At 35.6% G+C, this 27,783-nt stretch overlaps 1 protein-coding gene across 4 annotated transcripts in view; it reads left to right on the forward strand.

Moving 5' to 3' along the window:
• Positions 1-27,783, forward strand: part of LOC145688516 (major facilitator superfamily domain-containing protein 6) — a 207,679-nt gene that overhangs the window by 164,914 nt on the left and 14,982 nt on the right. For 3 of the 4 annotated variants that reach the window (XM_081762869.1, XM_081762885.1, XM_081762879.1), the window contains 5 exons: positions 3,481-3,671; positions 15,873-16,009; positions 18,518-18,633; positions 19,020-19,265; positions 26,927-27,079. In XM_081762869.1, coding sequence (XP_081618995.1) covers positions 3,481-3,671; positions 15,873-16,009; positions 18,518-18,633; positions 19,020-19,265; positions 26,927-27,079 — 843 coding nt within the window. The remainder of the gene's footprint in view (positions 1-3,480; positions 3,672-15,872; positions 16,010-18,517; positions 18,634-19,019; positions 19,266-26,926; positions 27,080-27,783) is intronic. The other variant, XM_081762895.1, reaches the window with a different exon arrangement.

The following is a 27,783-nucleotide window of genomic DNA, read 5'->3' on the forward strand; positions in this document are numbered from 1 at the left end:
TTCAACATCCGTTTGCATCAATTTGTGTTTTCTGATAATTCAGTAGTAGGATCATGTTTTCCTTTCAACTAAAAAAAATCTCGCCTCGGAAAGAGTGATACGTTACCGGTCAATGACACTAATAAATAATGACCTTGCACACTCAGGTTCAAAAGTCTGTTATGCTTTCCCGGTGGGACTCTTGGTGCTAAATGGGAAGTTAAACCCTGATAAAATGAAACAAAACAAACAAAAGCCATTTTATCTTTGATGAAATATCTTTTGTCAATATCTTATGAATAATTTGACCAGTAAGCGTTCACGTACTGTCACGTAAATTATTGCCAAATCTATTCTGAAATAGATCTATTCAGTTATAGAAAGTTATTGGAATATATATATATATATATATATATATATATATATATATATATATATATATATATATATATATATATATCCGGTAAAAGACATAACAAGTAGTTGGAAAATTTTCAGGATATTTTATGTTTTCACAGATTTGATATTTCAATCAAGAAATAATCTTACATAAACAGTTTGACCTTGAATCATGAACTTTTATAATTTACTCAGACAGTTCCATTGTTCGCCGACACTTTTATCGATGATATCTAAAAGTCACTAAAACTGGAAGCATGTATTAAGGTTCCGGGAGAAAAGTAGATAGTCTTACTTTTCATAACTATACGAAAGTTTGCTTCTTGGGAAAACGTATGTTGCACTGTTTATAAAGGTTTCACTAATTTTAGTTCTTTACTCTTCCTGTGAGTAAAAGTAAAATTAAATCGTAGACAATTTTTGTTCACTTCCCACAACTGAAACGAAATCTGCTTCTTGAAAAAGTATAATGCACAGTTTAATTGCTAACCACTGAATTGGAATTAATGAATTTCTCGTATATGAAAATTGGAATGAATTTCTAGATAACTGTAAATAACTTGTTTAGATAGTTGTACAAGTAACATGCAGAAATCTATAAAGAGTACGTCGTTGACATGAAATTTATATTTGTATTTTACAGATGACTTCAGTGTGCTGGTAAATCAAAGAAAAGGGCCTCCGCAAGGAGCTAGTTTTTATGCTGAGTTGAGTTTAGAGTTTGAATTTAGCGACTTTTAGAGGTCATCGATAAAAGTGTCAGTGAATACTGAAACCGTCTCGGTGAATTACAAAATTTCATGATACAAGGTAAGACTGTTCATATTTGAGTCTTGTATGCTATAGCTTCTGTCAGCAAATAAACTTATAATATTTGAGTCTCTAAGTAGTAGGAGCGAAGAAAAATGTTGTCTTTGGAGTATGGAATAGAAATAGAAAAACAGTCTCTCATTAGAAGTAAAGCGTCCATTTCTGATTTGTAACACCATAGACTTCGCGCTATAAATATCATATCTCTAGGATTTTTTGAATACTCTCATTTTCTCCCACTGTTAGATGGTATAGTCCAATCCTGGCTTTCCTCTCCACTTATCAAACTAGAAAGTCTATTCTATTCTAATAACGAAATAACACTTGGCCACTAAGAAAATAATCATCTTATTTCTGCACGGTTGCCATGACCTACTACTCATCATTTCATTCTTGTACCCAAAGAATTTTTCGGATTTACCATTTCTTTTCATGGCCAGGTTGGGTAACAAGTGTCTCTCTCCATGTTCTCTCTATCTCGTCTCTGAAATCCGACTGCTTTTTCTGCCAGCAAATTTTCGAAACTTTCTTTCTATAGAACTTTCATAATGGGTGACATACCTTTGGATGATTCAGAATTCAACTACTGAGAAATAATCCGTCTAAGCTGTACAAGTGATTATGCTTAGGCTGTTGCTTTAGCTACCTTCCTAAAAGGCTTCCGTCAGCACCTTTTGACTGTGTATCAGAATCATAAAAGAGATCTACTAGAATTAGTTTCATTATTTTCTTTATCGTCTAAGATTCAGTCATCTTCAGAATAACTTCACTAGGATCATTTTATGTGACTCAACTGTTATTCCAACTTCGTTATCGTTTCCACTGCACAATATGCTTTTCCTAAGTAACCTTGAACTTCAAACTTAAGCCACAGATCGTTCTGCATTGATTATACCTGGATATCTGGATCAATAACGTGCTTCCTTAATAATCTGTTGCAGCGGTACGGAGTCTTCTGTTTTTATTTTCGATATGTAACACATGGATTCTCCCATTCTTCCCTCTCCAATTCTTCTCCATCTCAAATTCTTCTCTAAGTAATATTATCTCTTGTCTGCTTTATGTATTCTTGTCTGAATTCATCGTCTCAAACTCCTGTTGTCTGAGTGTGTATTACTTCCCCTTATTTGTTATCATCATCATCATCATCATCATCATCATAGATATTCTGCCATTATTGGCAGGTCACTTGCTGCAACTGAGAAACTTCCATGCTCCACGGTCTTCAGCTAACCTCTTCGTTTTCACGTACAACTTTTCTGTTTCTATATCGTCCATCAATTGTAGTCTCCTTCGCCCCTCCCTCTTTCTTGCCACCATACCCCCTATCACGTCCCTCATGATACAATTTCTTCTTAGTCAATGTCCCAACCAGTTTCTCTTCCTCTTCTCAATAATACCTGAAATTGTTCTTTTCTCTCCACCATTTCTAATACCCTCTCATCCGTTTTCCGCTCGACCCAGCTAATTCTCTCCCTTCTTTTCCATACCTACATTCTTATATTCTTATTTGTTAGGTACTATAAATGCAATTAACGAGAATGTAAGAAGAAACTTCTCTCTATATGGGTTTGGAATATTTAATTATTTGATGCAGGTGCTGTCTGTAATATAACATAGACAGGTATTAATGGAGACCTTTTCAGATACTACTTTAACCTAAAAGATTATCCTAAATTTCGTCATCACATCATTCGTCTTCCTTTGTCGTCATCAGTCCATAAGGTCGTAATTCCTTTTTCATTATTTTACCATTTATTTGCATTTACCACCATCTGTGGCATACAGACATTCCTCAAGGTCTAAATCATAATCATGAATTCGTAAAACTCAGAATTTAATTTAATTTAATTTCGTTTTTAATGTCGGTTCGACTGAACGGTGAGAAATCTAATTTTTTTTAGTGTTAACTTCGGTTTGATAGGCGCGTCGCACCTCACCTGCTCAAGGTCTTATATGGGAAGATCAGTAGAAAACGAATTTTGCTCAGACTGGCTATATAGACTGAAATTTTCCAATATTTTCCCAGGTTTTTACTGGAAGAGTACAGGAAAGGTGAGATTTTTTTCAAGGATATACTCTATATGAGGATCGCAGTTTTTCTCTTATGTGTAGCAATTTGATTCCTTTAAATTAGATTAAGAGTAGTGTATTATGAAACAGCATCTTTTTAAACAGTGCAAATAATTTTAAAATTTAAATTATGTTAAAATCAACTAACAGCTTGTATAATACCTGTAAATACGAAGAGTTAACGAAGTTAAAATGTGATTATCATTATTTTATCTGTAGGTGACAATCAGCAAATGAAGTATGGACGGCAACGCGTATGGGGAACAATTGGTTTCGGATTGACTGCTGCATTAGCTGGATTAGGCATGGACGTGTGGTCAGATGGTCATGTGATTAAAGATTATACCCCTGCTTTCATGATAGTTGCAGTATTTACCCTGTTCGATCTCCTCTGTTGTCTAAAACTAAAGGTAGGAAAGCTTCAGAAATACGTTAGAGTTCACCAATCCTCTTCATCCTCTCCAATCCATCTCCTACCTTAGTCCATTGAACCTACTTTAACATGTCCGTGCTGTCTAAAAAGCTGTCATACACTGCATTTCGTAATATCGTTATTGTATGTTGACTTGGGACACGTAAATTTGAATCAGTCAAATGTGTTAAGATATAAAGAGTTGTTCACTTATATTGAGCCGAATTTGAATGTGTCACTTACCTAAGAAAGGGCATGTTTCCATCATTGGTTGTGTTCGTTCTGCAGGACACCTCTACTCACTATCAGAGATGTTCACCCTCGCGAGGGTGGCCCTCTCGAGGGAATCCTCACCCTCAAGTTCCCTCGCCCACAGTGACGCGAGGGCGAGGGAGCGCGAGGGCGAGGACAAGTTTTGGCCGCGAGGGCGAGGGTGCGCGAGGGCGAGGACAAGCTTCGATGGCGAGGGTGAGGGTGCACGAGGGCGAGGAAAAGCTTTAACGAAGAGGGTGAGGGTGCGCGAGGGCGAGGACAAGTTTTGGCCGCGAGGGCGAGGGTGCGCGAGGGCGAGGACAAGCTTCGATGGCGAGGGTGAGGGTGCGCGAGGGCGAGGAAAAACTTCGACGAAGAGGGTGAGGGTGCGCGAGGGCGAGGACAAGTTTCGGCAGCGAGGGCGAGGGTGCGCGAGGGCGAGGACAAGCTTCGATGGCGAGGGTGAGGGTGCACGAGGGCGAGGAAAAGCTTCGACGAAGAGGGCGAGGGTGCGCGAGGGCGAGGACAAGTTTCGGCAGAGAGGGCGATGGTGCGCGAGGGCGCGGACAAGCTTCGATGGTGAGGCTATTTTTTTTTCTATTTTTTTTTATGCCTCCACTTCCCCCTGCCTTGGCCGATTACTTTCGGACTTATTTATGGCAGACGCAACTGCCTCTTGCCTTTATTCTCTCTCTTATACTTGATGTTTCTTTATTATCTCCCTGTCTTTTCGGCTGTCAAACCTCAGCAGATTGAGGTGAGGCACACTTCTTTTCAGCATGGCACCTAATATTTAAAAACCATGCCCTTATATTTCTCTCTCTTTTTTTGTTTGTTTATTTTATTTTGCTTTATTTAACCTTTTACATGCAGAAAATAACCTGAAAGAAGAAAGAAAATAATTGATTAATACATAATATAAATGATTGGGAAGCAGCGCATTAACCACCCTGAAAAGTAAAAATTTAAAAAGAAAAAGATAAACAAAACACAGTGTAAAAAACATCTTCTCATTTGGTGTTAACTGTCTTGTAGTTTCTTCTTTCTTCTATGATTCTCTAAGCTTTTATCACACTGTTTCTCATATGTGTTTATTACACTAACACGCACAACACTGACACACACACAATGTTATTAGGGGTTATAGAAATAAAAACGACATAAATAAATAAATAAATAAAAAGAAACGTAAGTTTGTACTATAGTTCTGGATGTTTGCCAGAACTTTAAGATTGTTTCTATTAGAATTTGATTTGTTTTTTATTTAATTGTATCTTTTCAAAGTGCTATTTGTTCAATTACCTTCTTCGTTGGGTTCGTTCATTCCATAGGTTTCTCACTATATGCTCTGTTATTTTTTGAAAGTTATCGAATTTTGTTTTATCCTGCCGTAAGCTAGTCCAATCTTCATCACTAAGTTCATCTCTGAGATTCCTTATTTCTTCACTAGTTACGTAATTTTCACAATTCCATATTACGTGTTCAGGTGTTTGGATTTCTCCACATGTACACATTTCGTCATTTTCAATATTTAATCTTTTCAAATGTGTTTTGAAGGGTCCATGTCCCGACAGCGCTTCCATAGTTTCCTTCTTTATTTCACCAATTTCTTTCCTTACTTTGATAGTTGGTATGTATTCTTTGAGCTTTTCTCCTTTTGTTGTTGTGTACCATTCCTCCTGCCATTTTCTTTCTATCAACATATTTAGTTCATCTTCGTTGTTCGGATTTGTACCTAGAATCTCTATTATTTTTATAGTTTCATTATTTGTCTTCCATCGTTTTACAGCTTCTCTTAGTATTTGGTAGTGGATTGGTTCTTCTAGTGCAAGCACCTGTAAAGATTCTATCGGTAGTGTTTTGATTATTCCTATTGTTCTAATTATAACTCCTCTCTGAACTCTGTTTATTTGTTCCCTTAATTTTTTATTTGCAAATATTCTGTGAGCCCAGATGCTGGCACAGTATTTTACTGTTGGCATTATTACAGCATTGTTGTATGTTTGTAGGGTCTTTTTGGGTATCTTATAGTCTTTTCTTGCAATTGTGAGTATTTTATGTGCAACTTTCTTTCCTTTGTCAGTTACGTTTTCGACATGTTTAGTATAGTTCAGTTTATCGTCAATCCATACTCCCAAATACTTGAATTCTTTCACTCGTTCAATTTTTTGGTTGTTAATCTTTAATATTGGATCTCTTTGTATAGATTGCCCGAATATCGTATATTTAGTTTTATTTCCTGATAGTTTCAGTTTATTTATTTCGCACCATTTTTGAAGCGTGTGTAAGACTTGGTTCCCTTTCCTCTCAATTTCGTCTCTTGATCGTGCTGATACGACTATTGCAATATCGTCTGCATAGCCGACTACTCCTTCCGTGTCTTCCGTAATTTCCAGTGTTTTTAGGCATGGTTCGATAACGATGTCCCACATCGTTGGACCGCATATGAATCCCTGTGGACATCCCTTTGTTGTATATGTGGTAATGTTATTATTTGGTGCCTTGTAAGTGACCTGTCTTTCGTTGCAGTATTCTAACATTAGTTGGTATAGTGATTTAGGTACTTTCATTTTTTTAAATTGTTTGAAAAGTGATGGCCACCACAAATTGTCAAAAGCTCCACTGATATCAACATAGATTACTACCTGGTACTTGTCTATTTTTCCATTTTCTATTAATTCTAAAAGCCTCCTTATAGCTGTCTCCGTACTTTTCTTCTTCCTAAAGCCATGCTGTAGCTTATCTTTCTCTATGTTTCGATATTTGCTAAGTCTGTTAGTGATTACTCTTTCGAATATTTTTCCTATTATATTTAAGAGACAGATCGGTCTATACGCCTTAGGATCATCATTTCTTTTATCTTCGCTCTTTTTTATTATTACTAAGTTTGAGTGTTTCCATATTTTAGGAATTCTTTTCGTCTTGAGGCATAAATTGTAGAGTCTTGATAGATATGGTGACCATTTATCTGCATTTTCCAGGAAAATTTCTGATTTTATCATGTCTGGACCTGCTGCTTTCTTCTTTTTTAACATTTTTATGTAATTACTTATTTCTTGATTGGTTGTTTCTTCCATAATTTCGTCGTTTATTGGTAAAATTTTCATTTCTTCCCTCATTTGTTTGTGCACCTCGTCATCGTCTTCTTTTTCGTCCTTGGGTAAAAGTTTTTCCATTAAAAATTTTATGGTGCTTTCCCATCCTTCAGTAAAACTTCCGTCATCTTTTCTTAAGGTTGAGAGAGTTGTTGGCTTCTTTATTTTCTGACTAATTATTTTATATGGTTCACCCCAAATGTCTAGGTTAGTATTTTCTTTAAGGTAATTTTTCCAACTATTTACTTTCATTTCTTTTATTTTGTTTTCATATATTTCTTTTTGTTCCCTGTATTTTCTTAGTCGTATTTGTTTCAATTCTATTTCCCACGTCTCTTGGTATAATTTCCTAGCTCTTCTCGTTTTTAGTTTTAAGTCTTTTAGTTCATTATTCCAAAAGGAGTTGTTTTTATTTGATTTTCCGTTTAATGTTCGTATTTTAGTTGAACTTTTAATTGCTTTAATTATTTCAGTTTCCAATGTTTCAGCTATTTCATCAACATCGCTATCGTCTTCAATTTGTGGCAATTTAATTGTCTCCCAAAATTTAGTCCAATTTATTCGTTTTGTGTTATATATTACAGTTTTATCGTTTTCATTTAGATTGTTAGAATTTGTTTTGCTGCTTATCTCGAATAGTATTGCGTTATGATCACTTAGGGTAGCCGCGTCTAGTACCCTCCAATTTGTTATTCTGTCGCTGAGTTGCAATGTTGTTAGTGTTATGTCTATGTTTGATTCACCCCCTTGTCTACTCCTGTACGTGGGCGGATGACCTTCCTCATTTATTACTACCAGATCATTTTCTGCTATCATTTCTTCTACTTTCTGTCCTCTTTCGTCTGTATATCTACTCTGCCAAATTGGAGATTTAGCATTCGCGTCGGCGCATATAAGTATGTCTTTGTGTTTGTAAGTGTCACAGAATTTTGTCATGGTATTTAAAAAAGGTTCTATATCTAGACAATACTGACAGTAACAGTTTAATATCATAATATCTCCATTTTGTGATTTAAGTTCTATACAATTTGTCCATGGGTCACTAAACTGGATTAGATTTAGAATTTTGTAGTTTTTGTTTCTGTTTACTATCACTGCCATAGGTTTCTCTCCAATGTGGTTTGAGTTTGGCTTCCCTCCTCGTGTGTTTTGTTTTTCACCTGTGTTGTTTATAGGTTTCTCTCCTGCGTACACTATTTCTGTTTTTCCCATTACCGTTAGTTTTTTGTTTTTAGTATAGGGTTCTTGTATTAAAATTATGTCTATATCTTCCTTCTCAGCGAGTTCTTTTATCTCGTCCATTACTGTAATTGACCCACCTGCGTTTATCTGCATAATTTTTATTCTTTCATCCTTCCTCGGTTCATCCATGCTTGTGGTCAGGGGTTATATATTTTAACGTGGGTGTGTGGCCACTCCGCTCTGTGGTCAAATACAATACGTCCATACAGTTTGGCAAATTCCCTATACACTTTCTCTGGGTTTATAAGGTGCACTATGCATGTATTTCTATCTTCTAAATCAATGAAACCTTCCTCTATTGTTAAAACCTTTTCTATGCTACTTATTGGTGTTGATTCTTTCAACCAAATTTCGAATTTTGTTTTGGAGATCAGATTTCTTCTAGCTTCAGATCTTTCTTTATCCCTTAGTTTATTCGACTGGCTTTTCTTTTTCTTCTTTGTTTCTTTTTCCATATTCTTTTCCTGTTGATTATTGAAAAATCTTTCTTGACACTTATCCATTAAAATTCTATCCTAGAAATGGTCCGCTCGTAAAACATTTTATATGTAGCGCAGTCCTTCTCATTTTTGGTGAGGCTGCGCGAGGGCGAGGAAAAGCTTCGACGAAGAGGGCGAGAGTGTGCGAGGGCGAGGACAAGTTTCGGCAGCGAGGGTGAGGATGCGCGAGGGCGAGGACAAGCTTCGATGGCGGGGGTGAGGGTGCGCGAGGGCTAGGAAAAGCGAAGGCGCGAGGGCGAAGAATTCAATAACGAACTTTTTAAATGAATTAAATGTAGACACTGTAAATTGATAACACTTAGTGTAATCCACTTCATCAAAGTCAGTTATTAGTTGATCAATAATTTTAATTGATCTTAAATTAAGATTATCTTATAAATCACTACTGTTAATGGTTTAATTGAATTGTCAATTTTGTAAATAAAATCTCATTCTAAGATAATTACGTTGTGTAGATCGCAACTATCTAGGCCAGCCCACAAACTGTTTTTAATTGAAATCCTATCCGTTTTCCAAGTACCCAGTTACAAAACTATTAAGTCAATACTGAAAACTAAAAACGAAAATATTTATTGCAATTAAGCGATTAACACGATTGGTATTATTGGACGGGAACACGTTGGCTCAGTGCTACAGCCAATCTCTGGTTTCAGGGGTCACTCGTTCGATCCCAGGCCAAGTGAGTTCGTGGAGAACGATAGCGTATACTTGGGTTTTCTCGGGATTTTCCCGTTTCCTCCCGTTTTCTCATTCCACCTATTCTTTCATCATCATTCACTTGCAATTCCATCAGTCTCCTTTAGCCATCGATGGCATAACCGTTGGATGTTAAACTAGATTTATTTTTTTTATTTTATTTTATTTATTTTTTTTTTTATTTTAAGATTGGTATCTTTGAAAGCGTTTTTAATATAGTGTAAGAATATGCAGCGCACAGTCTTGAAAAGGGAGACTATTTTGGGCGTCCAGTAGGCTTCTTTCTGTGATCTGTTACCCTTCATTATCGACGTTTTTATTATTATTTTTTTTCGCTAAGTAGGATATTAAAATAGAATGATTTGGTTCTATATCGCAAGTTTTAAAGCTCCCTGACAACTGATATTTAGTCAGCAAAGCATAGGAAAACTTAGAAATAAAGAAGCAAAACTACCTGAAGTATTCGGCTATGGTTCATCTAATCATGGGCGTCGTAACGAGGGGCTTGGGTGGTCGCGTTCCTCCCAGATTTTCGTCACACGTATGTAAGCAAACTAAGAAAATAAAAACATATATTCAGGGGTGTAGTCGAGAGTATACGAAGGTATATTGCTCAATCTTAGTCATTTGCGCATACTTTCTGCTTCAAGGCGTGTAGTACTATATTCAAAACTAGCATATATAACCTGTGAAATTTTTAAGACTAGCGTATACTCTGTGAAAATTTTAAGACTATGGAGTACGCCGTGTGAAATTTTAGGACTTGAGCAGGAAGTTTTTGATAGTCTATTATTGCAACACAGCCCCTTCCCGCTGCAGCCCCTAGTTATTCGCCTCTACTTTCTAAACATTTTCTATATATTTTACATCCCTGGAGTTGGTGGCCCCGCATCGTGGAGGTTGTGGGGACATTATCTAAGCCTTTGGTCAAGTGACCTTACATTTGGACCTGTCAAGTGACCTTACATTTACATAGATTACTATTGAGATAAGTGGGTAAAACTGCATTCAGGTTTACACCTATAATTTCATGATTCTTAGTGTTCATCCTCCCGAAGGGGAACTTTCGAAGATGTCCTCAATTCTAACTATAGAGAAACGTTCTCACACAACAGATTAAACATAATTTCAAACCGTTCATGATCTATATTTAGAAAAAAATAGCACTCTACTAACGTAATTTGCTGTTTTGGAAAATATGTTTTACTTATGAATATCTGGGAATCAGTCGATTTGTCTGTATTCTGACGTATTAGAGTTAATGTTCCTTTATAATTCATCACCGATGCCGATGCTAATGGTACGTGAATCTATAGTTTATGGTAGGATCCGAACCACCATAATGCGTTCAAACTTAACTCAAGGGAATCGAACCTGAGACTTGCTGCAAAGCAGACATGCTTGCTAGACACTATACTAACTTCCTTTGTATATTTCAATATCATTAACTTTCAATAATCACCGTAATCGACCTATAACCAGAGTCGAAGTCTAAGAGGGAGTTATTGAAAATGTTTAATTATCCTAATTTTTATGTAAATATTTCACTTTAGAATATTAGCGTTTAAATACTCCTCTCCCCCATACAGCCATTACACACGCTAATACTATGTAACAAGCAGTAACGACTACATATTATCAGGTGCAACATTTAATCAATCAACATATAACATATAAAGCTTATAAAATTTTAATTAGTCAGCTGGATTACATCTTATGAAAAAAGTTGAATAATTTCCACCTTATATGTTAATTGTTTGACATAACGTAAGCATGAAGGTAAGCTTAGATCTTTGTTCGAAATTCACATTGAAATGATATTCGCAAAGAATCTTCAGTGGGCTGAATCTTTTTCGTTCCAGGTTGGCTACAAGACTGCGGTAATCGTAGGACGTAAAAATGAAGATTTTATTCCCCAGTCAGAATTTTTAAACTATGCTATCTCTTCAAGTCAATAATTGTCTGTTTTGCATTATTACTTTTCAACCACAGAGCAAAATAACTCAGTCACTCTACTCCTGTTTTAATGATGTATGGCAGCGTGTAACAAATTGTTGCGAGGTCCTGGGCAAGAAAAGTTTGTGATCGCCCTTTTAGTTTTTAATTGCTAATTATAATAAAATTTCTGGAAATCAATTAATCTACACATTTAATTATTTGTGCTAAAGAAAATAAAGGTTTGTTCTCTTACTTTCCCGTTCCACCATTTCTTTCATCATCATTCACTTGCAATTTCATCCATCTCCTTTAGCAGTTACATAACTCTGGGGCGCTAAACTAAAGATTTCATCTTTTCTTTCATTACTACAATCTTAAAGTTTGCACGTATTAAAGTTTGCACGACATTATTAATTGTTGAATTGGTGGATTTATAAAAGTCAGTGCTAAATCATTTTAGGCTCGATAATCTTTCCAAGGCCCCTGGAGGCGCTAAGCTCTGAGCGTGCCATTTAGGGAGGAACGGTGGCTCAGCGATAGAGAAATTACCTTTGTTCGAAGGGTCGCATGTTCGATTCCCGTCCAAGTAAGTTCGTGGTGGAGAACATCGTGTTCGTGGGTTTTCTGGGGATTCTCCAGTTTCCTACCACATTCTCATTCAACTATTTCTTTCATCATTCACTTCTGTCTCCTTTAGCATTTAGCTTGCATAATCGTGGGATCTTAAACTAAAGATTTCATTTTTCATTTGCCTTTACGTATTTGTAGTGTAAGGAATCCTTGAGACAACGTTTGAAAGATATCATTTCATAATTGTCGGAATTACTGAAAATAAACTTTCCAACAATGATAGCTGCCAAAAATGAACCAAGACCAAAGTGATAAAGTGCACAAATTGGCCCCTAGGGTAGTTTCTTAAGACAAAGTTTCATATTTATGGCAATTATTGAAAAAAAAATAATAAAAATTTTAACATTGTTAAGGTAGGACAAATGTATCTCTATTAGTGATGAATATTAACAATATTTGAGCATCGAAATTAACCTTACAAGCACATTGCCACATTTCAGTTTATATTTTAAGATACCAATTAACTTAGATTCACATTCAAATCAATGAAGTCATTCATGTTATAGGTTAGAGTGGGTATATATTTCCGAGTGATAATTCAACAATAGTGTTCTGAAGTATTTTATTTGTTTGCTGACGGAGTTTCAAAATTAAGCTCTTTAGATCTTTCCCTTTGAATTTGTTCAAATTCCTCAGTTACGCTACATACATCAGGGATGACCAACGTGTTGACTGTCAAATTCTGACAGATAGTCCGCGGCAGTCACTCTACCGCTACTCATCAAACCTTGATTTCACCCTCACCCTCATGAGAGCCGCCCTTGTGTGGCTGAATACTTATGCTTGCATCGTAGTTCAAGGAACATTTTGAAGTAAAGGCATTGGATACTGTTGATAAATGATGTAAACGTCACTATCGACCGAGATCTCCATTGTAACAGTTGTTTCATTTTAGGTGTTCCACAGTAAGTTATACGATGATATGTTTAGTTGCCTTTCTTTAGGACGTATGTTAAGCAAGGGCGGATCCAGGACGGACTTCTGGTGGGGGTGGTGGGTTGTAATACTGCTACTTAGAGCTACTTTTAAGAGCTCTAAACTCTGGGTTTGCTTTTTATTTGTATATATAAAATAAAGAAGATTCCTCTTCTGGGGGGGAGCGATCGCCCCGATCGCCCCCCCTGGATCCGCCACTGACGATAAGGAAATAATTCAACAAATAGGTTGAATAATTGATGCTCTGATCCTCACGAAGGAGGCCCTCTCGAGGCCTCCTCACCCTCAATTACCCTCGCCCTCAATGATATGAGGACGAGGGTGCGCGAGGGCGAGAAAAGTTTTGAGCACGAAGGCGAGGGCGAGCGAGGATAATGGACAACTTCTATCGCGAGGGCGAGGGTGCGCGAGGGCGAGGAAAAGCTTCGACGAAAAGGGCGAGGGTGTGCGAGAGCGAGGAGAAGCTTCGACAGTGAGGTTGAGGGTGCGCGAGGGCGAGGACAAGCTTCGACGGCGAGGGCGCGCGAGGGCGAGGACAAGTTTCGGCAGCGAGGGCGAGGTTGCGCGAGGACGAGGACAAGCTTCGATGCCGAGGGTGAGGGTGCGCGAGGGCGAGGACAAGCTTCGATGGCGAGGGTGAGGGTGCGCGAGGGCGAGGACAAGCTTCGACGGCGAGGGTGAGGGTGCGCAAGGGCGAGGACAAGTTTCGACAGCTAGGGTGAGGGCGCGCGAGGGCGATGGACAATTCCATTCGCGAGGGCGAGGGTGGACGAGGGCGAGGCCAACTGCTACTGCGAGGGCGAGTGAGGTCGAAGTAAAATGAACATCTATGCTCACTATTACTCGCCATTGGAGTTTCCATTGCAAGAGATTGTGTTGCAGCTGGACTATGGTAGGGTTGTCATTCGTCCCGGAAAATCCGGGACCGTCACGGAATCGAGATCTGCGTCCCGAAAATATTTCTCAGGACGCTTAAATGTCCCGGATTTCAGCGAAGAAGAAAGGAAGGAAATATTGTAGTTTGCTTTTTCACAGGATTAGGTATATAACTATTCTCTTCAACTCCTGAGTATAGGAGTATAGCAATACAGAAGTTTTTTTAAAAAAAAAGACAGAAAAGAAGAAAAAAAACCTGAATACATAAAGCATAGATTTAATTAAGTTCACGATTTAACTACTTTGACATCAACGAAGGATTCGTTTCATTGGGCCAGGGACAAAAGGTTGTTTTACTGCTCAATCTTATTGTTATCTTTAGTACTCTGTTTCAATTTAATCTGCATCTTGCTTCTGAAATATTTTAATCAATAATCCCTTACCTAATAATTATTTGCGACATATTTCTTTTTTCTTTTTACGCAAAAACGGTTATGCATTTCCGTTGTCCCTTCTACGCCATCACTTGAATGAGCCTTGAATGAGCTCTGAAAGCCACGAAACATAGCATATCTTGAGAAATTAAAAAAAAAAAAAAATGCGTACCAGAGGGAGGGGTAAATCATCTGCTTACATTTGCTCAACTAGGGAGGAGAATGTCTACTAAAATAACTAAAAATGTGATTACGTAATACTTGAACAATTCTATCTAATGGAAGAAAGTGAATTAGTGTAGAACAATTCTTGTCATTTTTAAGCATTTCAAAGATTATCGTATCTTAGTTGCGTCCCTGGCTTTTATTTTTTAAATATGGCAACCCTAGACTATGGGCATTGCATCCCACTCCTCTTTACAGACTTTCCCTAGGCCGGAGACGGTGCGAACTCGATGATGGGACAAGCGCCGCTTGAGGAGTCCGAAGTCCAATAATCCACTTGGCTGGCACCTGAACTCTTGACAAAAATGTCAAAGAAGGGAATTACCGAAATTCCAGTTTCTGATCCATACGGAGATAAAATTCCTGAAGTTCCTTTATTGCTCAGCAACTTGACACGGTTTCAGGGCGGGCACGAGAGCTTTTCACGCAAGAGTGTTCCTACGAAGATCATTTAAAATACTTGAAGTTATCTTTGCTTACGGATAAAATCGTACAACATTATAGCTGTAATAGGTCACAACAATTATAACCAATTAGAATACAAAATAACTAGTTATTATGATGTATATGTGTTTCTGTGAAGACCAAACATTATTATTTTCATTTTATCAATTCCTCTAATATCTAATAATATTTTAGATGTCTGTCCACTCAGTTGTTTTAAATTTTGAATAAATACACAACTTCACAAGCTGATTATTAAAAAGCAAACTATTTATCTGAAGCAAATTCTATATTAAAATCTGAACTATAAGCCACTTCATCTAGTTTCGCAATGCACACTAATACTGTGAAACAAAAGACAAAATTGAAATTTCGATATTATAGTGACCAGAAATTTAGAAAGGATTACCAAATTCAGTGGTTAGATTTCATACATACAACTTAGAAATATGTTATGATCATTATCACTGTATTGCGAGCGGTGATAATAATTAGAAATAACGTTAGTAAAAGGCTAATAGTCACTGCAAGAAACAAACCACAATACTAGGAAGTACTTTCAAAGAACATCGTCTTCATCTTCTTCGGCTGAAGATAAAGACGATGTTCTTCGAAAGTACTTCCTAGTGATGTGGTTTGTTTCTTGCGGTGACTATTAGCCTTTTACTTACATGTTACGAAATATGCTGTAATGTTCAGCTGTAAATAGTATTAAAAATTCTTATGACTCTATCATAATTCCTCCTGAATTCTTTAGTAACATGTTGTCCAAAAGATTTTACTAATCTACAGTTGTTTCAAAAATTGGTACTTGAAATGATTCATAAACACTTAAATTTGGATTATAACGTTAGTCTAACGAAATGATAGCTACCAAATTATTGATTTCTACTTTCTTTGAGAAATAATAACTATTCTCTTTCCTTTTCAGTTACCAGAACTCCCACAGTCAGAAAATATCATTCGAGATATTGGCAAGCTGCTTAAACATACTCATATTGCAGCGTTTCTATTATTTGCTATTCTAGCAGGAGTAGTGGATGGATTTCTTATTTATTACTTATTTTGGTAAGAATTGTAAACGACGTTAAAGCTGTTGTGATTTGAATAATTATTATAAATTTAAATTTTATTTCACACCAAATAAAAACAAAATGAAAAATTAAATTTCTAGTTTTACATCCTATGATTCCTCCTTAGGCTAAAGAAAACGGATGACTAATGAATGTGAATAATTATGAAAACAATGGCGGAATGTCAATGTGAAAGGAAACGGAAGAACTCCAAGAAAACCCTTCTACACAATATTTCTACCAGATACTCGGCTTGGGATCGAACCAGGGAGCCATAGCAACAACATGCCAAATATATAACTTGAAAAATGGTGATTTATATTAAATATAAAATTATACCAAAATATCTCATCGAGAGCTTAGACACAAATAATTTATTAAAATATTTGTTACTAGGTAAATGAACGAGGACCTGCTTGCAAGAGTAAATGCAAATATGATTGTACCATATTTCAACCATTTTTATAATACTCGTATAGAATTCTTTGATTTTAGATATAAGATTTGAAATGATTCCTTCTTTAATGTTCTTCTTTAGTTTTGAGTTTCTTTGTTCAATGATGATGCCTTTAGTTAAATATCCATATACGAAAGAATTAACTGAATTCAGTTTAGAAATCTCATGATTGGGGAAAAGCTTCCAAGCAAATATGAAATATTTAGTCCATTAGCTTGTCAACTACAGCCTATTATTTTTAATAGTGTATAATCAAAATTTGGCGTTAGAAATCAGCTGTTTCAAGTTATATACACCTGCTTGGCTGTTATGTCCTGAATTAATAATAATATGGGATGGTTAAACATGATAAAATAGACTCTGGATGTGTCAAAATTATGGGAATTCCGTAAAGCGATTGAGATATTCGCTTTTCTCGAAATTTCAATTTTGGAAATTGTTTCTGACACATTATTATTATTATTATTATTATTATTATTATTATTATTATTATTATTATTATTATTATTATTATTATTATTATTATTATTATTATTATTATTATTATAGTGAACTTATGCGTAAACAGTTTGAAGCCGTCTATCTTAAGGATGGTCCAAATGAAGGTAATAATTAATGGTTATTCAGATTTGTAGTGATGAATTATGTCTTTCTGTTGATCAGGTAGTTCAGGTTATAAAAGGTTTAAATGTTAAATCTTCCGTTAGCCTTGATTGTATACCATTTTTATAGTTAAAGATATGCCTGAATTAATTGCTTGAGTTTTGACGTCTTTATTTAACTGGAGTGTAGCGTCTCATGTTTACCCAAGTGTATTCAAAGTGGTAACTGTAACTCCAATTCCCAAAACTGATGGAAAGATTACCAGATTATAGAGCAATTTCTTTACTTGTTGTTGTACAGTGAAACCCCTTTAAGTTGGACATCTGCGGTTCCTTCGAAACCTATGCAAGTTAGAAGAGTGTACGAGACAAAAGAGTAGAGGTTTGTATCATAGCCATGCTAGTAATAAACACTACTATATATGACAAATACACTATATTGTATGCAGAAAAGAACTTACATATCATGTTGCTGTTGGTGATTACTTTTACAGTATCTTCATGTACAAATATGTCCTTGAATTGAATTGAATTGTGCAATACAATACAGGGTAAATACTGTACAATCCAATTCATAATGTGTGCACTTTAGCAATCCATTGAATACTTAATACTTCGACTGTAGCACACACAGTAATAGATACACACACACAAAACAACATTCAGAGAAAAAAATGCTCTGCATTATAACTGTTTACAGAATTTCAGTTTTTCATAAAGAAGTTAGTTACAAGGGATTGTTTTGTCTTCTGTACCATCCACACATTTTTAATCAATTTTCTTACACCAAATACACCTGGCCACGCTGCCGACCACCTCTTCCTGTCCTAGGAATTTCATCTTTCTTTTCTCATGAAAACAGGAAATCTGTTCTGTTCTCTAACCCGCCATCTCTTCTCGAAATTCCAGTAATCTTATCTCGGGAATCATTAGATCATAACTTGCTCTTAAAAATTGATTAATTCTCATTTACCTTTGTGGTGTCTCTTTCGGGTGTTCAACTTTGTTTCAAATTTGTATATCCAAATACAAGATAGAGTGTCCAGGTTACAGGGGTTCCAATAAGTAGAAGTCAATAGGAGTTTTTCTGGTTCCGTGAAAAAGTTAGAGGGGATGTCCTAGATAAAGGGCTGTCCGATTTGAAAATTTACACATCATATTAAAAAAAAAAAATCCTTTTTGATATTCCTGAATCTTTGATACTTTGGTTTGCTTCTTATTTGTTTGATCGTAAATTTGTGTTGTCTCATTTTTTGCATATGTTTCAAGTTATTATAATATATTTTTGCATGATTTCTCAATTAATAGGACCAATTAATAGCTTTATTGCTATAGTAACTTCTATCAATAAGGATTGTTATTATTATTATATTGTTGATTCTCTTACAATGTAAAGTTGATTGTTCAGGCACAACTGAAACTAGTAAATTGTGTTTATATATAGGTTTCTGGAAGATTTGGCACAAATAACAGGCCATATGGCTTATATTAAATTGCTTGAAGGATTAGTGGTAGCGGCTGAAACACTCTGCGGGGAGGTTATCTTCTTTTCTCTTTCAGGTAAGTTAGCTATAGTCTTGAATTTGTCAGTAGTTTTGCTAGTTGTATTCAGTCTGTTAGAAAGATCTATGCAAAATGAAACTGTATAAAAATAAGAAAAAGCCAGTAAATTAATATAAATCGCAAAACATATTCTTCTAGTGAAAGAAAAAAAAATTAAATAAAAAATAAAATAAAATGAATTAAAAAAAATCTAAAATACCCTAGCTCGGAACCCCTATAGCACTTACCTGAAGTGGCTCGAGAAACTAAACAAACTAGTATAAATTCTATATAAATATCCATGTTACATACATTTTTGCACAGAAATTTAATTCAAACCTCTTTTTGTTATGTAGTAATTACATATATTAGAAACGGAAACTAATTAATTTTCTCTATATTAGGTAAAATTCTGAAAAAATTAGGCTACGGTCATTGCCTGACGGTCTGTTTTCTGAGCTACTGTCTGCGGTTGATACTGATTTCCCTGATTCCAAGTCCTTGGTGGTTGCTTCCAATAGAGTTGTTCATGCAAGGACCCACCTACGCCCTCTGCTACACAACCATTGTGGCATACGCAAGCGCCGTCTCACCTCCAGGAACTTCAGCGACAATGCAAGGTCTAGTTGCGGGTGTGGACGACGGTCTTGGTAAGAATTTGAAGAAATGTGTTTGTCTGCAAAATTAAATATTGTACGCAAGGAACATATTTCAATTTTAATATTAAAAGTAATCTACTATTTCTAATTTTGAAGTTTTAGAAATATAGAATATAGATGGTATCCTACGAGTACTGGAAGGTCATTGTTAATACATGACTGTCTTTATTTGAATTGTAGTGAAAGAGTGAAAATAGAAAACAAAGAAAGATCCATTTTTGTTTTGACTTGTCGAAAACATTTGCTTTTAAATAATAAGAAGTATTCGTAGTTGAGTGATAAAATGGAACTTGCGTTTCCGAGAGAACAATCATAACATTATTCTCTGTTCCACATAAGCTGATAGGCAAAAGAAGAAGTTTTTCCCCCCACCACGCTCAAGTACAGGTGAATGTTGGTGTTCCATCTTCCACCATTAGCCCCTGCACACGGAGGTATAGAGTGTATCTAAATATGTCTAGGCCTAAATAATAAATTACAACTTTCATAATAACACTGCGTATTTTAAATTATATATTTTAATTATATTTACCTGCATTAGTGAGTAAGTAGCACATGTGTCATTTTAATGGAAATTTTATTGAACAATTGTATTGTTTATTTTCCTTCTTTTTTGGCAGTCGGGGTTGTGACATAATGTTGGAATGGCAAGGGATGTCAGGGTTGGTAATTGAATTGGTATTTACTGCTTTGATACATTAATTTCATAATATAAAATCGGAAACCAAGTACAATATGTATGGGTAAATTATCAGTGCACTGAAATAATAATAATAATAATAATAATAATAATAATAATAATAATAATAATAATAATAATAATAATAATAATAACACTTCTTGTTTCCTCTCTTATATACATGTGTTCTTACATGAAAAAGAACCAGAAGAAAAATAACCATATGTATACACATGATAATAGTGAATAAATGCGTCTCGCCCCGGGCGCCTCAACTCAGGTAAATGCCCTGGTTTCTATTGATTATTTTTCAATGAAATCATTTTCCTACGTTTTTCTCTTCGTACGTGCACCTGATGTGATGGTGGCAAAGTATCTTTTTTTGTTTGTTGTTTATTAACACGCGGCGATAAACTTACGGTAAAGCATCATACATACAAGATTCATCAACATTGAAGTCTTCTGAGTTTATTAAGGGGGAAAATTTGTTATGGTGGACTTAGAAAAACAATCCCAGATTGATTGAAGCCTGACACGAAGTAGTAACTACAGATGCTACGTAATTTGAGCAGGCCCATGTCTGAGTCTGCCGTTTGCAAGCAAAATTATAATTATCGGAGCTTAACCATCATAGTGAATTTAATGCCCCTAAAATTTGGCGCCTTGTGCGGTTGCAATCCTCACCCGGCCCTTTCGTTGGCCTTGAGTTTAGCCAATTGATAATAGAGTAAATTGACTTTTGAATTGTTACTTGACTATTTTAATAAAAACGGAGTTGTCAACAGTGCTGACGACCGTTGAGGGAAAAGGAGAGTTTGGAAATGAAATTAAATCTTTGAGTTTTACGTATCGCAGTTATGCCGGATAGGCTAAAGGAGATTGTGATGACGAGAATGAATGAAACAATGCAAAGAAAAAAGTAGGAGGAAAATGAGATCTCCGAGAAAATCTGCAAAAGCAGTGCTTGTCCACCACAAAGCCCATTAAGCACGAGCTGGGATCTAACCAGGGCCTTATGTCCCAGAGGTGAACGCTCTACCACGGAGCCACCACGGCGCCAACAAAAGTTTTTAGTTCTCACAGAACTCTTGTCTGGAGGTCAATGCAATTAATGGGTGCTTACTTGCATTGACTTCAAATCCTCTATAAAATCAATATATATAAATACACACTAAAGGACAAATAATACTGAATAAAATATATTAGTATTAGTTGCTGCTCCCCAGAGGTTCTGTATTCATACTTTGGTCACTCTCGTCAGAGTCGTCACTGTTGTCTCCAAGGTTAATAACGATTTTTCTGTAACTTCGTCAGTTATCCTGTCGAGTTTTCAGTATTTCGTTTCTTCCATCTCCACTACATGTTGAACACAATCTTTCCACTTTTCACTTGTTACCATTTCTAACCCTTCCTCCAAAAGAGTCTTCACTTCACTAAGTGTAAAACGTTTATTGTTTTGTGCCACATGTCCCTTTACTTGACTCCAAATCAGTTCAGTTGGATTAAATGTACAGTAGTAGGGAGTATTCGGAAAACTTTCCTACCTGAAGAGACCGTCATTTTGTCCACTTTATACTTGCAGCATTCACTTTTGGCTGCAGGAGGTATAAGACTAATTAACTCAGTTTTAACGAACGTGTCGTCATAAGAAATGCTTTTATTTCGAAGCCATTCTTTTACTTTATTTTTTTGCCCAAGACATGGCGGGAACCCGATCTACCTTTACACTGTGATAAGATGGTTATCCATGACTATCACGCAGTTCGGTTCTAGATGTTTTGAAACCAAGGTAACATTTTACCTTTACTGGTAGGGTTCTTGAGTCCAGTGGAGAGTCCAGAAAGAAAGGCTTGTTTACTAGAATTCACAGTTTCATCTACCATTACCCTTGACACGGCATGAGAAACATTTACCCGTGTCTCATCAAGATAGTAGATTTTCCTACCTTCTGCTCTGTACTTCTTAATTAAACGGAGATATTTTACAACTGACCTTTTATTGCGCTATACATACTTGAATTTCATTATTTTCAACAGTCTATGGAGAGTTGAGTGAGAAAAGCAGGGCAGTTCATCATCGGTATTTATAGCTATCAGAATTTTATTTAACGTTGGCAATTCATTACGGGAAAAGACCTGATGTACCTTTGATCGAATTGCCGATTTCGTGAAGTCGTCATAGTTTTCCGAGAGGGGAAATACTTGTACGCGTAATTTTGGGACTTCTTAATTTATTTTCATTAAATTTAGCCTCCCGCCTACTTCTATAAACAGTTGCCTTTCCTACACTTGTCTGTTTCCCAGTCATGTCGACGAATTCATAAACAGTTAAATTAGGGTGTTGTTCTCTTAAAGCATGGGATATATTCAAAATGCAACGCTTCTCACTACTTCATAACGCTTTCCCGGGCTTATGTTTTATAACAGAACTGGTGCAAGCATCATGAATTGTCGCTTCACAAAGCACTAAATACGCAATTATTTACAATTTAATATGCACTAAAATTTGTTTCAGATAATATAAACTATACAAAATATAATGGATACAAAATACAATTTAATATGCACTAATTTCACACGACACTATATATAATATAGTTACCATACATGCTAAATTCATACAATATTTGCACAGGTCGATAGTCTGCGCACTCGATACTCAGACAGCCAGAAGATCACCTTCCTTGAAATTGTAAATAAAGACAGAATGTCGACAGGATTGGTTTGCTTTCTCTCTCGATTCTTAAGTGAAACAATGATGGAAATTAACTTTATAACGAATTAGTTCTTATTTCTAGAAATGCAATTTAATAAATAGAACTAAAGCCAAAACTTTAATACATAAATAGTAAAAAATACTTTTCTTAAAGACAAAAATTAAAAACAGTAATGGTTTGTTATTCGGGGTTGACAGATAAAAACAGCAGTGCTTTCTCACCATCAGGTGCGAGCGAATTGACGTACGAATTTAGTGTGTACGCAATTCTGTTTATTAGAAAAGCTTCCCTCCCTGTGAAGGTCAACGGCTTGCTTTTTCCTCCGTACTGGAGAGTGGTGGGAGGAAGGGGAGTTTCCTATCAGGTTGCCTGGAATAGATAATAGTACTGTTATTAGTCCAGTGCATTTAGACAGATTTTGAGCCAAACCTGGACAAAAATAATAACAAAGCGAAATCACTTGGGTAAGATTCAGTATGGTTTCCACAACATATCCTGAAAATTCCCACCTTCTCCCACTTTGGAAAATTCCGCCATCTTGGATTCAATATGGCGACCAGACCGAGACGTCGACTTACATTTAAATGACAATATCTACTCACAGAATTAAGCTAGAAACTTCGTTCTTGTGTCAGTTTCAAGATAATAGCATAGGTTAAAGAATGCAAGTTTGCATCATTCAACAAAATATATGTAATTTCCACAAAATATATGTTTGTGTAACCTAGCGTAGTTGCCCTGTTATTGTTATGCAAAAAGATATATTTTCGTTAAATATTAAGTGTGTAATTAAAAACTTTGGTTTATTTCCAGAAATATTCCTTCATCATTGTAGTTTCAAATTTCTTTGCTATGATACAGCATTTAGAAACCATAAAAGTTACTCTTTTACGACAATAACGCCATATTTTAACATGGCAACGATATGTAAGAAGGAAATAACTATAATCTAGTAATTAACAAAATCAACGAAGTTTTCAGCTTATTTTATTAATAAGATATTGCTATCTAAGTGTTACATTGGCTTCTTCATCTAGACGCCATATTGAATCCAAAATGGCTGCCTTATTATCCATATTCAGGTCATCTGACTAAATATGTTTTATGTTCTAAGAACATTAAGCAAGTATCACAAGTCAAATAAAGGAGACATGTGAGAGCACACAAAACCGTTATAGCAGGCACCTGAAGATAATGCAATCTTATGGAAAACTGCACACCAAGTGTCACAAAAATTCGACTAGCTCCCTTACTTTTTAAGATAGACCAACATAAACTACATCGTTTGAAAGCTACGATTATGCTCTATCACGTTTATTTCGAGACCTTTTTTAATATCTCGGTTAGATTCTGAGTTATATGCCAATAAAACATTACAATAAAATGAGAATAACTATAATTTTTACATAATGTCCACCATTTTTCAGTATTGGTGCAATACATAGAATGATGCAAACTTGCATTCTTTAACCTATGCTATTATCTTGAAACTGACACAAGAACGAAGTTTCTAGCTTAATTCTGTGAGTAGATATTATCATTTAAATGTAAATCGACGTCTCGGTCTGGTCGCCATATTGAATCCAAGATGGCGGAATTTCCCAAAGTGGGAGAAGGTGGGAATTTTCAGGATATGTTGTGGAAACCATACTGAATCTTACCCAAGTTGTTTCGCTTTGCTATTATTTATGTCCAAGTTCAAACCTAAATGCACTGGACTATATTAACATTCATCAGAACTTGTTTACCTTTTTGTTTTTGTTTTGTTTTATTGATTTTGTTGAGTATAGATTTTTAAGTTAAGATCCCTTCGCTCATATATATTCTATAGTTTAATAGACACTGAATTTTTCCACCAGAAATTAATCCAGTAGTACTGCGTATACGAAAAGGGGTAAACTCTAACCGCTAGGTTACTTGGGTTTCCATTATTTTGATGATCATAAATTTGGCTCAAACAAGCATATACAGGGTATATCAAAAAGGACTTTACAACTTGAAAACTCATATCGATTTATTCATTTATCTTACAGATATGGTTTTAGTGTCATTTTGTAGAAAAATACATCAAATTTTGACTCACGTAGTACACTAGTTCAGAAACAAGCCAGCGAAGTGCTAACGGCGGTTGCAGCAAAGATGCCTGCCTTCACTGTTCCCGAGCGTGTTAGCTGTGTATTTTGGTTTGAAGAATTCAACTCTGCGACAACTATATAACGTAATTCTCGTACAAAATATGGTAAAGATCCTCCCAGTAGGCCTACTATTTATCAGTGGCATAAGTGTTCTATTGAACTGTACCTGTCCGACGTCCGGGACTTGCTAAATGTCCGCTTTTCAGGTAAATGGATCAGTCGAGGCGGGCCAATTGCATGGCCTCCACGTTCATCGGACCTGACACCTCTTGATTTCTTCTTTTGGAGGTTCATCAAGGATACCGTACTTGTTCTGCCCTTACCAGCTTATCTACCAAAGCTCCAAGTTAGGATCTACCTCCCAATTGAACAAGTCACACCTGACATGCTGCAGTGGGTTTGCTTGAGAAGAAATCGACTTCAAATTGAATGTGTGCTACATCACCAATGGAAGCCACATTGAATCTCTTTAGATAGAAAGTAAACACCTTGATGTGTTTTGCTACAAAATGACACCAAAACCATGTCTGTAAGCTAAGTAAATAAATCAATATGATATCTCAGTTGGGACATAGTTACTGATCATTTTGCAAATCAAACATGTTACTGTGTCGTACATGAATTATTACGTTAAAAGCTGACAAAAGTTAAGATCGACATTTTAACGATGTTTAGTTGTCCATGATCAGTTTGTAAATTCGTGTATTCTCATTATCAATATTGTCCTCTCGTTAGAGAACTGGACGCATAAAATGTCTCAATGAAAAGTAGAATTACTCCCACCCAGGCAAATCTTACTGAACTATGTACGGTACACTACTATTTCCCACTAAAAGAAAATAGTTGCGTTTAAAACAAGCTAAAATTAATAATGAGGCAAGTTGAGTTGTTGCAAGCAATAGAAACAGTTGTTATTGAACTGGTAGGAAATCAACTCCAGTTCTTTGCTTGCCAGGATATTGAGTTATCAGTGATATCCATAGGATCTTTTTCATGGATGTTAGATGTCCCTCGAGCTACTATTGATCTATGTTTTGGGAATTACTTTGTAGGGCAATTTAATAATCCCTGGATATTTTAAATGAGACATTTTTGCTTGAAACAAGCAATATGAAGTACAACTGTCATACCGTTCGGGTGTAATACGTATTATTAGGATTTATGGATACATAACATAGAGAAGTAATATTGGCAGGCCAGAGTTTTATTTGCTGCCAGATCAATGATAATATTTTCTGCTTTTCTTAGGATTCTGTATAACGATGACTGAAATGTACTTTGAAACAACGTACACTCATGTCCAAAATTATTGTCGCATGTCTATAAATATGTTATGGTAGGAATATAATTTGATAAAGAATTTGCCCGGTATTTCTTGCAATGTTAGTATGTGTATAATCGGCAGAGATATGTATGTGGCAAATTTCATGTCAAAAGAGCAGTAAATAAGAACAATATAACGAAAATATAACTTTCTTGTCCAGTTAGCAACATTTTGTTTTACTCATCTTAATTTTCGTATTTATAATATTTTTCCTATGACATTTACCACACATATACATTTCCTAATTATACACATAATATCAGTATTAAAAGTACCCTGCAAAATCATTATCAAATTATATTCTTACAAGAAGACAGTTATAGATATGCGACAATAATTTTGGACATGAGTGTACATTCTGAATTAATCTCATATTTTTAATTTCCAATATTTTATTTTTCTTAGATGTTAGAGAGCTTGCTAAATAGGAAATTTGAAAAGATTTTTGTATTTCACTAGGCTTAGAAGTCGTGGCTAGTTGGTTAGTTTGGAACATAACGTCCCTTTCAGTACCGAGACTATATGAGTTATAAACTTAACTTGGAATCCGAACCACGTAAAGTCCCACCGGAAGTCGAACCCCACCAAAGGAAAATTCGCTAACTATATAATCCGATAGAGTTTTAAAAACGTCATGTCTTTTCTAAGTTTAAATGTAATGTTAAACATTAAAGTTTAGCATATGACTTTTAGCTTTTCCAGAAAAAAATAGATATTTGAAAGACTGTTCAATCTATGTATTATGTACTTTATAAACTGTTTAAGAATGTAATTACTAATAAGTAGCCTTGTTTCCAGGATATGCAATTGGAAGTCTAATTGGAGGGATAGTTTACAAGTACATGGGTGGGAGGCACGCCTTCAAGCTATTTGGAGCGGTTGCAGCTGTCTGTGCTGTGATACATCACATTGCATACACTCAATATTTCAGGAAAAGTATGATTATTGCAGGTTTGTTTATCCTTAAAATGAACAGTATTAATACTGTTTCTACTAAGAATGTTTGTCCATTTGCCTCCAAATTCTTCAGCTTAGTATTGTAATTATTTTTTATTATATATATAAAATAGTAATATATCGCTTATATATATATATATATATATATATATATATATATATCCCAACCGACCGATCTCCATCAAATTTTCAACATAGATGAGGTCGGGTTTGAAGTGGCTTTTGTCATTTCGCTTTGACGGTGCAACTTAGGGAAGGGGAAAATATTTTAAAATGATGGAAAATGGCCTATATTAGTGCCGAATCCATAGTTTTCGGGGTCGCTGAGATGGACAGTAACACTTTCAGTGTCGTTTAAATCCAAATTCAGCCTTTATGTCCAAAATGAAACGTATTCTTCCCATGCGAGAAATGGGTACTCTGATAGTACTAGATGTACAAAATAAATAAATTAAAAGAAAACATTTTTTAAAAATATTTTGATTGAATACGGCATTGTAAAATTTAGAAAAAAAATACATAATGAGTATGTTCGAAATACCGTTGCTCCACAACTACGGGGAGTTGATTGTCCTTTTCAAATCGAAAGCTCTTAAATTTAGCTCTAAGGAGAAAGCGATAATGTAAATGAGTAAGAAGAATATTTGTGCAGTAAAGATCCGTTTTCTTCCCTGTACTGTGTAAATTGGTTCATAGGC

This window comes from Thermobia domestica, chromosome 1, assembly GCF_964235325.1.
Source record: "Thermobia domestica chromosome 1, izTheDome1.hap1.1, whole genome shotgun sequence".
Classification (NCBI taxonomy): Eukaryota; Metazoa; Arthropoda; class Insecta; order Zygentoma; family Lepismatidae; genus Thermobia; species Thermobia domestica.